This window comes from Triticum urartu, chromosome 6A (assembly GCF_056163025.1).
Source record: "Triticum urartu cultivar PI428250 chromosome 6A, HENAU_Tu73, whole genome shotgun sequence".
NCBI classification, from domain to species: domain Eukaryota; kingdom Viridiplantae; phylum Streptophyta; class Magnoliopsida; order Poales; family Poaceae; genus Triticum; species Triticum urartu.
The window spans coordinates 500,491,669-500,506,357 of NC_141878.1; the positions used below are offsets into that span (position 1 = coordinate 500,491,669).

A 14,689-nucleotide genomic window follows, 5' to 3' on the forward strand; every position below is an offset into this window, starting at 1 on the left:
CGAACGTTCGCCTCATAAACGGGTTCAAGAAACAAAGGAAAAAGAAACCAGCGTCATCCCAGAAAAGCCAAACCAACGTCATCGACATGACCTTCCAAACCCTCCGCTGTCATCCACGCCGTCCATCTGCCCCCGGACCCGGACCCCGGAGTACCCCACACACCAACCCACCGCACCGCTCCGAGAAATCCCCACGCAGAAGAGAAAGGCTCAGATAAAAAAGCCGACGGAAACTCTGCGTGCTCCGCTGGTGTGGTGCTCGACTAGAAGGGAGTCCCCTCTCTCATCGCCCCCGCCCCGCCTCCCCCGACCGAAACTTCTCCTCCGCTTCGCCCATCTCACCGCCACCCCCACCCCCGTCTAATTGAAGCGCCAAACGGGCGCGCCATTTGAATTCCCCGGGAGCTTCCGCCCCCAGCGCCTCCTCGGGGCGCCCCCTCTGCCGCCCGGCCCGCCTAGGGTTTCGCTCCGGGACCCCCCTCGCGCGGCCATGGGGGACGCCGCGGCGGCGTCGCCCCGCGCGGCGCCGGCGAAGCGGCGGCGCGCGGACGACGGCGCGGGGATGCGGCGGGTGGCGGAGATCGTCATGGTGCTGGCCGCCGCCGGGGAGATGCGGGGCGGGAGGGACCCCACGGCGGCGGAGCGGGCGCTCGCGGCCGAGGCGCGCGAGAGGCTGGCCGCCGCAGTCGCCGGGGGCGCGACCCGGCCCAAGGATCTGTTCCCGGGGGAGGCGGTGCGCGCCGTCGTCGAGGATCTCGGCCTCAACAGGGCCAAGGACCCCGCCGCCATGGGGTTCCGCCCGCCCAAGGCCTCCATCGCCGACAGGCTCTCGCTTACTAAGCGCAAGGTTTGTGGATTCCCGATTCTCGCTTCCTACCAGTTTACTGGCCTTGTGGCGAAGTCGTACTAGTGACCGGAATCGGAGCAATTTGGTGATGTCGATGTCGATGTGAGGCTGCTCGCGTCTATCAAAATTCTGTAGTCTGTATGCTCGTACAAGCACAGGCTATGAGTATTACCATGTGGATGCTGCTTTATGTCTGCTGATTTTTTGATATAGTTCATCTACTCCTGTTGTACTTTAGTTCGATGGATTTTATTTGCTCTTATGAGGATTGGGGGAGGCAGGCTTTTGTCCGAGCGGGGTGCAAGCTTTGCCAATATCTGGCAGTCGTCTCTAATATCTGATATATTCATGATTCTAAGATATGCCAACCAAAAAGGTTCAGTTACCTAAACGGTATTAAAAATCACGCGACAGCAACTAAAATAGCTTAGCAAAAAGCATAACATGTTTGAAGCATCAGTTGCAGAACAGCTGCACGCCAATTGCCTACTCAAGGCTTAAACACTGCTTGTGGTATGGCAATAACATCTTGTCCACTAAACCATCACTATCCTTGTGGTTACAAACTGTGATATCCCAAACCCGATTAGGATCACAACTTCACTGTAGGTAAGATAATTTGGGATACATTGGAGAATTGAGTCTAGAGAGAGAGAGAGAGAGAGAGAGAGAGATAGACTTGGGGAAGGGGAAGGTCAGAGACAGATACAAGAAATGGAAATAGGGACTGAACTAATTCGAAAACTGAAACTAGCCAAACACCATACAGTCATCCTTATACTCTTGGCTGGTGCCTTCCCTGATTTGGGCTGCAGCCCACCATCACTGTCCGGTCCACTGGATTTTAAATGAGCGTGTGAGGCTCAAACGCTCCTTCCTGCCTCACTCGCCTGGTCTTCCTTCGTCAGAGTATCATCGCTGACACAAACATCAGGGGCTGCAGAGCTGCACCCCCATTTATCAGACTAGTCCGTCATTGCTCAAGAGCGCTTTCTCCTAAGACTGTTAGAGGGGGGGGGGGGGGGGGATCTGAAACGCTTGAAAAATAACTACAGGAAGAAAACCTGGGGTAGGGATATCTAGCCATTATTATCATTTTACCACGGTAAAGGCTGCAAAGTGCCTTCTATGGTAACATCTACAAACTGATTGGTCCAAATCATAAACCGAGTCGAAGATCCTATGATTCCGGATATTCCAGCACGTGATGTGACCATGCTAATAGAGCTGCTTTTTTCATGCACATATATTGAGCAAATATTTATGAATCAGGTTTTGGGCTCCCGAGCACACTGGTGCTTGGAATCCTGTCCGACAGACATTGACTTGTGATCTGTGCCAAAATGGTTATTTAATCAATATATATGGGAGTATACAATAGTAATACAAGGGATATGTATAGGAAAACAGCGTGTTTCAGTGCGTCCAGGACGTGCACAATGGATATTAATTTCATCAGCGGGTGATGTGCGCGTACATGAGATAGGTGGGCTCAGCATGGTTTTCGAGTCGCGGGACTAGTCGCGACTAGTTGTCGACTAGTCGATGAGTCGCAAAAAAATGTCGACTCGAGTCACGAGTCGCGACTAGTCGCAACTGCAGGCTCGACTTTCCGAGTCGCTACCCCGGAGCGACTCAGATGAGTCGTGACTCGAAAACCATGGGGCTCAGCTATGACACTTTGATCGTGATTTTGGCACGTAAATAAATTATACTGGCTTTTTAACCTTGCAAAAAAGGTAAGCAAGCAAAGTTCTAATGGATGTGTACAAATGAAATGAGAAGTTATACACGGCTATTATGTTTAACCTCGCAAAAAAGTTATCGAAAATCATGGATGTGTAAAAATGGAATGATAAGAATCCACCAGTCCAATTGTAGAAGGCTTGTTCTGATTCATTTAAGCCAACATTCCTCTAATTCGTCTACACCAAACTTATTACAACAAGAAAGCCTTTCAATCCCAAACAAGTTGGGGTAGGCTAGAGTTGAAACCCATAAGATCTCAAAGCCTAGTTATGGTTCTGGCACGTGGATAGCTAACTTCCACGCAGGGATGGCAATGGGGACAATCCCCTATTGTGGGCGCTGACATCCCCATCCCCATCTATTACCAATTACCCCATCCCCATTTACATGACCGGGGATGAAATTTGCCCATACCATCCCCATTGGGGAACGGGACCCCATTGGTTCCCCCTTTCCCCATAAAATAATCATATATGAATATATAAATATAATGAGGCACTCTAGCTGGTGAATGGGTAGTGGCTGAGTAAGGCAGCAACATGCCCGGATAAGACGATGTGTTACCTTTGGACCTAGTGCTACGGAGTTGCCTTGTCCAAGTTGCAGCCAATCTTGTCCATTTTGACTTCTTCGTCATGGCGGAGACTGAGGTAAGGTAGGGTTAAAGTTTTTCAAGGCTTTTGTTGTTCTGCGAATTTGTTTGTGAAATTGTTAGGGTTGACCCCATTGTGTATATATAGGCATATACATGGTCCAAGTGTTATATTTAAAAAGCGGGTTACCGATGGAATTGGGTATGGGGAAGAGGGTATTGTCCCCATCCCCATCGTACCCTACGGGAATAAACTAGTTTGGTAAGTATCCCTATGGGGAAGGTTTTTGCCAATCCCCACCCCCTAATAGATGAAATCCCCATGGGTTTGGCAGGTATGGGGCCGAAGGCCATTGCCGTCCCTACTTTCCACGTACGACACACCCCTGTCCTTGGCTAGTTCTTTGGTGATATTCCAGTCCTTCAAATCTCTCTTAATGGACTCCTTCCATGTCAAGTTTGGTCTACCCCGACCTCTCTCGATATCACCGGTCTACCCTGACCTCTCTTGATATCATCGGTCTACCCCGACCTCTCTTGATATCATCAGTCTACCCCGGCCTCTCTTGATATCATCGGTCTACCCCGACCTCTCTTGATATCATCAGCACGCTTATCCTTCCGCTATGCACGTTGTATATGCCCAAACCAAACCATCTCAGATGATGTTGGACAAGCTTCTCTTCAATTGGTGCTACCCCAGCTCTATCACGTATATCAACATTCCGGACCCGATCCTTTCTTTTCTACCTCACCAAAAAGATTACAATGCTTTTGAAGGGTAGCTGCGTGGGACACGTAATTAGCTAAAGTCAGCATTGCTTTGGGTGGAATTTAATGTGCGCAAAGCATTAATCATACTAATAAGTTATATCATGAACTGTAGGAAATTGTAGAAATGAAAAAATAACAAATAGCTAAATTTGGGAAGTAATATAATTTTTTTACTATGATGAGCAATTATTTCCAAAAATAATTATCTCTGAGATATTATAGCAAGGAAAAAATTGAATTGCTGGAATAATGAATTAAAAAGAATAAGTAACAAAGCACGTGCTATGTTAGGTAGGCAACTAGGGCAGCCTACGTGATAATACCTTGCAAGCATACTCAGATATGCAATGCTACGTGGACATGTGTTCTGGGATATTAGTTAATGGCCCTGGCAGTGGCAGAGAGAGAAATACAAGGAGAGAACTAGAAATACAGTATCATATACGGTTTAGTACTAGGCCTTGTACAAGCGTTGATTTGACATCTCACATAGCAGCAGATGGCCAAGATAACAAGTGCACTGGGGCTCGGGAGCCAAAGCGGGTAAATATTTAGCTTTATGTTTTTCAGGGTTCTAAAATTAACGTCTGTGACTTTGGTCTCGTTCTGAATTTACCTCTGTTAAGCTTACTGCTTCTATCTTTGTGATGTCATTTACTATACTGTGTGTATATGAGTGTACTTTAAAGCACAGCGATGTTTAACTTGGTCATTTGGATATGGATTTTTTTTATCTACTGATTATGTATTGCTTGGCTAGCTAGTAACTGTTATGAGATTAACTAATAATCCTAGCTGCTGAATTCATTTGAATTATTTCTGGTCTATGCTAAACACAATATATATCTGCTCATGGATCATTTTGGCTACCTTCTTTTGTTATATAGATGGAAGAAGTCAAGGAATCTCCAGTTCAACCAACAGCAATCACACCTCAAATGACTGTCTCGAGTGGAACAGCTGAATTCCAGCCGCATGGGACTCCCATGTTTGCTGTTGGATCTCATAGGACCCCACCAGGTGCTGCAGCCTTGCCTACTACTGCCCCAGTAACTTCTACCTCTGTAATGGCCTTGAAACAGCATGGATCATCTCCTGTAAAGCCAGTTACCAACCATTCAGTTGTTGCACTATCCCAAACTGGTCAACCACATGTTAAGTCGGAAAGAGGTGTTAATGGTCCTTTGAATCTAACACGAGGTACTGCTCCATCATCTTGTCTACAGCATTTCATTCTTTAAGTAAACACTTGATGTTTTTAGCTCATGAATACCATTCTTTCTAGAGTGTAGATTAAACGCTGTAACATGTTTGCTTGGTTCTGGAACGATGTCTTGCTTTTGCCTATGATTTTACTTCTACATAAATGTTTTGTATTGTGAACTCCTTAAATATGATGGTTATGGATAACTGAAACTGTCTAAGCTACTCTTCATATAGAATTTAAAACTTTACTCGAGAATTATTCCTAAAGGTGCTTTCGTACTCAGTTTCACACTATTACTTCCTCCCATGTCTAAAAATAATCTTGGTATGTGTGATTGTTTTTGGTTTTCCTAGCTCAGAAACTAATTTGGCTGTGTTGCCCACTGCTGCAGCGTCTGTTGGCCACTTGAACAAACCGTTTCACGATACATCTGCTAGGTCCAATTCAAATGCTGCTGCAAGTAACAATCAGGTCGTGAAAAATCAGGACACAAAGGTAGCGGCAATTCAAGCTGTGACCGTAAACCCTGTTATGGGGCATCAGGCTACACCAGGGACAGCGTCTTCTGTTACTCCAAAACCTATTTTTGCCAACCACAATGCAATAGCGAAAAGTGTTCAAAATGTTCTGCAACAACCTGCTAATCATCCTAGCTGGACTCCACCATCAACTGAGTATATGCAAGCTCGTTTGGACTGCCAAATATGCAAAGTTGCTATCATGGATGCAAACAGTTTGCTTGTTTGTGATGCTTGTGAGAGGGGAGCACACTTGAAGTGCCTTCAGCATTATGGTAACAAAGGTGTTCCTATAGCTGACTGGCATTGTCCAACATGTGCAGCACAGAGCAAGGGTAAACCCCTTCCACCAAAATATGGCAAGGTTACAAGAACTGTTGTAACATCACAGTCTGGTCCACCTGTTGGTGGAACACAGTTTTCTGTTCAGCGAGTGGGGGGAAATACGGTTGCAAAGGGAAATCACCAAGCGCTTGCTACAAATGGAAACATTATCAAGCCAAACTCCATGAAAACTGGTAACACTGTAAAAAACAGTCCTGTATTGGCTCTGAATGCTGCTACTGATCTCTCGCAATCACAAACAGTTTCCATCTCCGGGCCTGCAAAAGGAAATGCTAATAATGCTGAAACCTCCTCTAATGATATGGAATGGAATGAGCAATCATGCAGCAGTACAGGATGCGAATTCACTGCTGGTAGTGAATTATCTTTGCACTCTGTGGATTCACCCAATGATACCGTTCACGGGCAGCAATCTACAGTCACTTCTAGGGCGAATTGTCCAGATAATTCTTCTGCTATTGCTGCTGATACGAAGATCAAGTCTGAAGCACAGTCTGAAGCCCCGGGCGGAGCCATGAAAATGGTTGATAAAAATGTGACACCTGTGGATCAAGCAAGCAATATTGGCAGTGAACATAATAAGGGGACTCGAGCAACCTCTGAGCCAGAGCTAGATACAGAGAACGATGTGGACATTACTAACAAAGAAAAACCAATAGATCAAGGTAGCGCTGTTGTTGCGGAGGAGAAAGCCCACACTGAAGCAACCTCTGAACCACATACAATCAAAGATGTAGAGATGACTACCAGCACTGGAATCCCCATAGGTCAAAGCAGCAACATTGCTATGGAAGAAAAAATCACTGGTGAAGATAATGCTGGAACTCAGGCAACCTCTGAGCCACAATTGATCGAAGATGTGGAAATGACATCAGTAATGGATGAAAAAAGCAACGTTGGTATTGGAGAAAAGCCCCAATCTGAAGCGACATCTGCAGTCAAAGATGTGGAGATGACCATTGTTGCTGGAATAAAAGCAGATCACACACAACTAGCAGATGGATCAACTGGAAATGGAGCAGGAGAACCTCACCATGAAGAGGCATGCATAGATAAGTCTGACTTCAGCGAATTGTCAGGTCATCATAACAACTATCAATTAATTCCAAATGGGGTGCTACCCGCTACAGATGAAGTTTTATGCAGACAGGAGACTGAGGAGGGTGACCTTGTGGGTTGCAGTGCGGCCCTAAGAGAAGACAACTAGATTCAGATATTAGTGTTGCATCCAATTTACTTTTGCAGGTGCGTTTCTAATCCAACCAGTTATTAGCTTATCATAAATATATGTTTTAGTCATAGTGGAAAATTTACTCAAAATTGGCTGTTTCTATAGCTGATTTAGAATCTTATGATGCAACCGTGGCCTAATTGAATCCTCATGGTCTAGTATGTGCTTCACAGATGAGACCTAGTGTAACAAACAAATGTCATACCCCCATCCGCCTTTTCAAATTGTAATTGCTAAACCCTTTCAGATTTAGCAATTTGTACCTGACCTTATGTTTAATCTTCAACAGATGTGGGGCATGAAGGATGCACCAGTAGATCAGCTAGCATCAGTGATTAGCCATGCTCTCTTCATTCTCCAGGATCACCTATTTAGATTTATTAGTGATGGACAACCATTTTCGTCGAGGTTTGTTCTGCACCCCGACCTCTCTTAAAATCCTTCTATCTGTGTTCTTGACTGGTTTGCCCCTTGAATGAAACACGCTCACCAGATAGGTTATTATTACACCAGTTTGTCGGCATCGCCCAGCTCATTCTTCATTTCTGCTGACACGGGTTTCTCTTGAATTTATGCAGATGCCCGGAGCCTCTTGGTGCCTCGTGAGGTTGTTGTACTTTATGTGGTTCATTATGCGTTTCTAGTTAGCGAATTCGTTCTGTTGCTCTGTGTTAATCTGCGATGCTGTAATTAGACATGCTTTGACTGGGGACTGAATCGTTTGTCATAATAATGACATTTGCCGTCATGATCAACTTGTGCCAAGGAGACGAGAGCTTACCTTAGACTGCATCCATGCGAAGGTGATGAAATGAACCAAAGTGAAAACACCGCAATGTTATATTAGTACAACTCGTCAGACAATGAGCTATGAAATAAGTGAGTCGTTACCTGTACTAGTGAATTGTTGTTGCACCTTGGGCATACATAATCTAATGGTTAAACATTAATCATGCCTGACATAAATCTTATACCTATCATATTCTAGTCTTTGGTAATTTAATTTGATTTGAGTATGAGTAAGTGAAGGCTAAGAAGCTTTTTGATTTAGTCGAGGTTTTGGTAAGATAGGATTTGATTTAGGTTTTTTTTTTGATTTAGCTAAGGTTTTGATAAAATTTGATTTGATTTGATTGATTTATAGTACATGACGTACACACATAGGATGCCATACATATGCGTGTAATCATGGCGTTCCCCATCATAACCCGATCAAACACAGCACGATCGTCGTGTTCATGCACCCAGGAACAGAAAGCACCACACGGAGACCAGACGCAACACACGGCGCACCAGCTTGGGTGCCACTCGACGCGGACGGCGCGGGCGCCGCTGTGGCAGCTCGGTTCTCCGACCGCGGCGACACCGTAGCCCGCACGTCGACCCGCAGCTTCAGCCCGCCCTTGCACTTGGCGGGGTCTGCGCTGAGGAAATACCTCGTGCCTTGGTCGTCGAGGCCTACCCTGCTGAGCCCGTCCGTGTACGTTCTGATGGCGTCGCCGGCCTCGCACGACTCGAACTCTGCCTCGGCGACGCCGGCCTCCGCCGCCTCAGACGCAAACCCTGAGATCGAAAGGCCAATTTATCGTGTAGCTGAAATATGCTGATTCTTCAACGCGATTCGTACGGGTGGGGTGGACTTACATAGTACATAGTGTGCCCCCGACCGTGAAGAGCCTGCCCGCCGAACAAGGCGAGGACGTCGGAGGCCACGGCCCAGCCCGGGTCGCCTCCGACGACGTGGTGGACGGCAGCAGCGGGTGCGGCTCCTGCGACGTACTGATGCATGGCGGCGGCCAGAAACAGAATGCCGGCGGCTCGTGGCGGAGACGAAAGACATGATGTGTGGTAAGACGAAGATGGACACACGATGAAACGAGTCATTTGCAATACTTGGTTGGCTAAAAGTGGGCTGTCTCGAGCAACCACTCCAGTACTCCAGCCACGAGAAGGTAAGGTTGTAGGCTCTCAGTTTCTGAAAGGGCGTTGCATGACAAAAGAAGAAGAAGAGTTAGGCTAAAGCTCCAGTGACGAGAACGGCAAGGCTAAGGTCGAGAGAACAACCAGTCCAGTGCTCCACTCGTATTTGTTTTCGCTTGAATAATGGCAGCTTTTTTCTATGATAATGCTAACTGGCGGACGTTCGTGGGGAAGGAACTCCCATCGAACGCCCTTACAGCCGTTTGATTGAGATCACTTGGCCCACAATTATACTTACATCACTGTATAGGTCTAGATCACCTGTTGGAGAGGCATTTTTGGCCCCATGTGATGTAAAAAGTTAGTTTTTACATCACCAAAACTATTATAAATCACCTGTTACAGATGCTCTAAGGTTGCGTTTTCAACTCATTAGAGGCATATATGCCCACTTACCAAATGAAACTTTTACAGAGTAGAGTTTCATACTTCCTCCGCCCCAGGGTCTAGATAGATACATCCGTATCTAAACACATCTAAAACAAATAATTTGAAAATGAAGGTACCTTCCTGAATATTTAACATGATACGGATGTTCTTTAGATTTCACGACCCCATAGTCCAAACTCTGCCGATCCACAGCTCCAAATCCTGATTTAATAAAAATAATAATAATCTGTTTTCAGTCGTGTCATCCGGTCAGCGAGTCAAGCGTCGACCGCCGCATCCTCCTCCTTGGCCCGGGCCGCACCGCCCGGTGACCGCTTCGTCGACCGCCACGTCGCGCCGATCCCACACACCAACTCCACTACGGCCACACCCCACAGCCAACACCGCCACACCAGCAGGCGCAGCAACACAGCAGTGCCACTGCCACCACCGACCACCGCCCCCTCCCCCTCCTCCTCCGCCATTCCCCTCCCCGAGCGCCGCACAGCGGTGGCCAGCTCCCGCCGCCTCCCCGACTCCCCGCCCCCTCGCCCCCTGCCCGCCGCCTGCTTTCTCCTTCGCGCGATCTGGTATCTGGTAAGCCTCTCTCCACTGTCCACGCCGAGATCTGGCGAGGCGGCGCTTAGCGTGGGTGAGCGGAGAGTTTGCGAGCGAATGTGGGATCCAGGGGACGGCCTCGGCCTGGGAGATGCGATCGCCGCGGCCAAGGAACGCTTCTATTTGTCCCCCACTGGTTCAGATTGCCCGGTGTTTCTGGTGGTTTTAGGAGGTGCTTCCGGTAGTGGAACTGGTGAAAATCTCTGCCATGTTTGCGGTTTTGGATTTGTGCGACCTACGTGATTCGTCCCGTCGTCATGTTCTCGACGCCGCTCCTTCTCGGTCTCCGGCCGCATTGCGCCGGTGGATCCTTTAGGTTTTGGACCGGCATTGGCTGTTGAAACTCCCGAATGTAGACTGCCTGTTTCGCTTGCTGTGTGGCAGTTATTTATCACGTGGTACTACAGTTTTGCTTGGGCCATTAGTTGTTGTCTTGTTGAAGTAAAGTAATTAACATTTAACCGAATGCCTGCCAATTTAGGGTGGACATGTCAAGTTCGGTAGTACTAGCTGGTATGCCCATGTGTGTCTTTAGTTTCACCATCTATTTGTTTCCGACTGATTTGAATGCTCAACCAGCAGGCGCTGTTCGATTAAGCATTGGCGTTGGGAAGTTCAGAAGCACATTTCGTCATCGCCGTAACCATAAGCTAGACTTCTCTACAGTCATATATCCTTCAGCCCTCAACGAAAGGATTCGTCTATTCTGGAATGGACGCTTTGCACGGCCAAACCTCGTGTGGATCATTGCTACAAAAACTGCAGGTACATGCTCAGGCTGCTCGTTACTTTATAATGCCATAAAAAAGCAGATTCTTTCATTTGGCATCTGATATGATGGTAAGGTGACATTTCTTCTTTGTTTTCTGTTTTCGGATTTTCAGTTAGTATGGGATGAAGTTGGTGAGAGCGATGAGGACCGTGACAAGGTTCTGTTTCAGCTGGATCAGGAATGCTTGGATGTGTACAAGAGGAAAGTTGATCAGGCACTCAAGTCAAGGGACCTTCTTCTCCAAGCACTGGACTACTCAAAGATGGAGCTAGCCAGGCTCGCTTCTGCCCTTGGAGAGAAATCCATAGCAACAAGTGTAAGTGAAAATACATGTCTGCTTTCAATAATGTTAGGCTAATTCAGTCTGTCTGTAACTCTGAAGAAATGAGGCATGCTTGACCCACTAGTGTCTTCGGCATTCTCAGTGTCGTGTAGCAATGTTTTGTGTGTTCTTTGTTGGATTTGTAGTTCTGCTCTGCTCTGCTAGATTACTTTCAGTGCTTGCCTTGTTGCTACTTCCACATAAGTTCAGTTCAGAAGCAGTTGATCTTACTAGTTACTGGTTTGCTGCATGCCAGATGTCAGATGATACTTTCACATGTTTTCATAATTATTACAAAAGGGTGTAAGATTGATAGTTCTTTATGTTTGCAGCCTGAGAAAACAGCACGAACAATCAAGCAACAGCTTGCTGCTTTAGCTCCAACACTTGAACAACTGGGCAAGCAGAAAAAGGAGAGAATAAATAAATTTGCTGACATAATGTCAAGAATCGAGCAAATAAGGGGTGAGATTGCTGGCAATCTTGAGATAGGCCAGCAGGTAGCAATACCACAAATCAATGAGGATGACTTGACAGATGAGAAACTTCGGGACTTCCAGTCTCAGCTCCAAGAGCTCGAGAAAAAGAAGGTATGCATTTCTCTGTTTCATTTGCTTTGTAGTAGTGTTCAGTGCTTATTGATTGTCATATCTTTGGTTTCATGGAGAAGATAAGATACATTTTTCTTGACATTACAGAGGGAGAGGCTGAAGAAGGTACTTGAGCATGTGAGTACAGTACAAGATCTCTGTTCTGTATTGAAGATGGAACATTTTAGCATAATAACTGAAGTTCATGAGAGTCTAGATGACTCTGTTGGTAAAGACCACAAGAGCATTAGCAATGATACCCTGTCAAAACTTGATAGGACAATAGCTACTCTTAATGAGGACAAAACATTGAGGCTAAAGAAGGTAAGGCATATGTCCAATTATGTACTTGCCAACCAATAGCCACTCTATTTTTACGTTCAGTTTTGTGAATATGTTCAAAATATCATTTCCAGCTTCAAGAGCTTGCCACTCAGCTAAATGATCTCTGGGATCTCATGGACACACCAACGGAAGAAAGAAGCTTGTTTGATCACGTTACCTGTAACAGAACAGCGAGTGCTGAGGAAGTCACCGCACCTGGAGCACTTGCTCTAGACATAATTAATCAAGTGAGATGAAGCAATATTGTCATTTTATTCCTCTAGTATTCTTCTTTGACCTTTTCCCCCAATATTCAGGCTGAGATTGAGGTTCAAAGATTGGATGAGCTCAAATACAGCAAGATGAAAGAAATAGCTTTTAAGAAGCAAACCACACTGGAAGACATTTATGCGGGTGCTCACATCGTAATAGACACAGCAGCTGCCCATGATAAAATATTTGCGCTGATCGAATCAGGGAGCATGGAACCTACAGAATTGATTGCTGATATGGATAGTCAGATATTGAAAGCAAAGGAAGAAGCTCTAAGCAGGAAAGAAATTTTAGATAAAGTTGAGAGATGGATATCTGCATGCGAGGAAGAAAGCTGGCTTGAAGATTATAACCGAGTACGCTAGTCTCTAGTTCTAGTAAATCATGTTATCATGCTTGTATTCTCTGTGAACTGGTGCGACTAAATTATTCCTTTCTGGAACTTTTTTTCTTATAGCAAATTTCTTTTGCAGGATGATAACAGATATAATTCAGGCCGAGGTGCCCACCTGAATCTCAAACGCGCTGAAAAGGCTCGTATTCAAGTTAACAAAATTCCAGGTGCTTTTGTTGGCGCATAAGCAAATAATCTTTGCTGTGACACTGAATAAACTTATGCCTTCTTTTGATGCATTTACTACAATCCAAGTGTAGAAGAGATTCTTTGAGGGGAAATGCAGAATAGGCAAATGCTTTTCTTCTCAATTTATTTTATTTTCCTGTCTGTTTGCTGATGTAAGCATTCTTCTAGGCCTTGTTGAAACTCTGGTGGCCAAGACAACGGCTTGGGAAGAGAATCACGGTCTATCCTTCACATATGATGGTGTTCCTCTTCTAGCTATGTTGGATGAGTATGTGATGCTTAGGCAAGAGAAGGAAGAAGAGAAGAGAAAAATGCGGGTTAGTGTTACTTCCTTTATTGCACTCTTGGAAGAATTTAAGTGCCAAGTAGAAACTAGATATTGAACCTGAATGTACCTGTGTCATTCTAGTTATATAACGTTCTTGCTTTCTGTTAACTGCGATGTAGTTACAATATGTTGCTTCCTTGCGTTTTCCAGATCTCAATCTGCCACACTGGCCAATATGCGTAGTTTCTGTCTCTACCTCTTTTGCATACTAAAAATTCTCTCTCAGTTGCCAGTTTGCCACAGTTCTGAGTTACTTTGTGTTTGGTTGAAGATATGTAATGTTCACATATAAACCAACAAGGATGTTGAAGTGATACTTATCCATGCTTTTGATCAAATGTTGAAACTGCAATCAGCTGTCATAGTTCTGTTCCTTTCACATTCCAGGAACAAAAGCGCTACACCGAGCAGTTACTGAACATCGACCGTGAAGGGCCGTTTGGGACACGTGTCAGTCCCTATAGAGTGGCCAGCACAAAGAAGGTACCTAGCCCAAAGCCCAATGGCAGCACGACCAACGGGTCCCCTGGTAGAAGGCTCTCGATGAGCACTCAGCAGAACGAGAGCAAGAGTTCCCGGTCTGCTGGTAAGAAAGCTGCTGCTGTGGCGGCACCGCCGAAAACACCAGCTTCCCCGAATGAAGCTGCAACAGCAAAAGAAGACAACGCGTCCATTCAGCACACGGACGCCGATCCGGTCCCTTGTTCACCATGAACTGTTGCGTTCTTCTCGCTCGATTGCCCTGTACTATTTTTGTAGCGATTTCTTGGTAGGTTCAGAACTGGAGTTTGGTTATCTGATTCTTGTAATCGATTAGTGGTGGTATCCTAACGTCTGAGTAGTTGTACTAGATGTCTAGCTTTAATCTATTCCTTGAAAGTAAGAGAGGCTCTTGCAGGTTTGCGTCGTTTTTACTTACCTGGGTGTACAATTTTGTGGTTGGTAATTGAGAATTTTCTTTACTGCACTTGTGTCTGTTTGTTTAGCATCAACTCTCTGCATTTGGAGCATGGATTTTCTTTACCTAAAATAGCAGGATAGTGTACTATTATAAATTTTATTCATTAAATAATTTATACTACCTCCGTTCTAAAATATAAGACGTTTTGGTAGATAGCCTACCAAAACATCTTATATTTTGGAATGGAGTACAAAATAATGTGAAACAGAAGCAGAAAATGAAATTACAAGAAATGTTACCTTTGCCCTATGGATAACCATGGCAACATCCACATTCCATCCGTCGAAAGAAGCTGATTACTTTCTA

The 14,689-nt window shown here is 45.5% G+C and overlaps 2 protein-coding genes and 1 pseudogene across 2 annotated transcripts; 2 read left to right on the forward strand and 1 right to left on the reverse strand.

Annotated features, from left to right (window-relative positions):
- Positions 1-218: 218 nt before the first annotated feature.
- Positions 219-8,018, forward strand: LOC125514403 (uncharacterized). Its single transcript, XM_048679718.2, has 5 exons — positions 219-847; positions 4,850-5,162; positions 5,561-7,277; positions 7,553-7,671; positions 7,842-8,018. The coding sequence occupies exons 1-3, from the start codon at positions 491-493 to the stop codon at positions 7,237-7,239; spliced, it is 2,349 nt and encodes a 782-aa protein (XP_048535675.1). The 5' UTR covers positions 219-490; the 3' UTR covers positions 7,240-7,277; positions 7,553-7,671; positions 7,842-8,018.
- A 197-nt stretch (positions 8,019-8,215) lies between these two features.
- On the reverse strand, positions 8,216-9,886 carry LOC125514404 (uclacyanin 1-like; annotated as a pseudogene).
- Positions 9,887-10,078: 192 nt separating this feature from the next.
- LOC125514405 (65-kDa microtubule-associated protein 2) lies at positions 10,079-14,384 on the forward strand. The gene is made up of 10 exons (XM_048679719.2): positions 10,079-10,209; positions 10,813-10,995; positions 11,115-11,318; positions 11,657-11,914; positions 12,023-12,238; positions 12,331-12,486; positions 12,556-12,867; positions 12,985-13,072; positions 13,263-13,411; positions 13,810-14,384. Exons 2-10 carry the CDS (start codon positions 10,942-10,944, stop codon positions 14,134-14,136), a joined length of 1,764 nt encoding a protein of 587 aa, XP_048535676.1. The 5' UTR covers positions 10,079-10,209; positions 10,813-10,941; the 3' UTR covers positions 14,137-14,384.
- Positions 14,385-14,689: the final 305 nt, after the last annotated feature.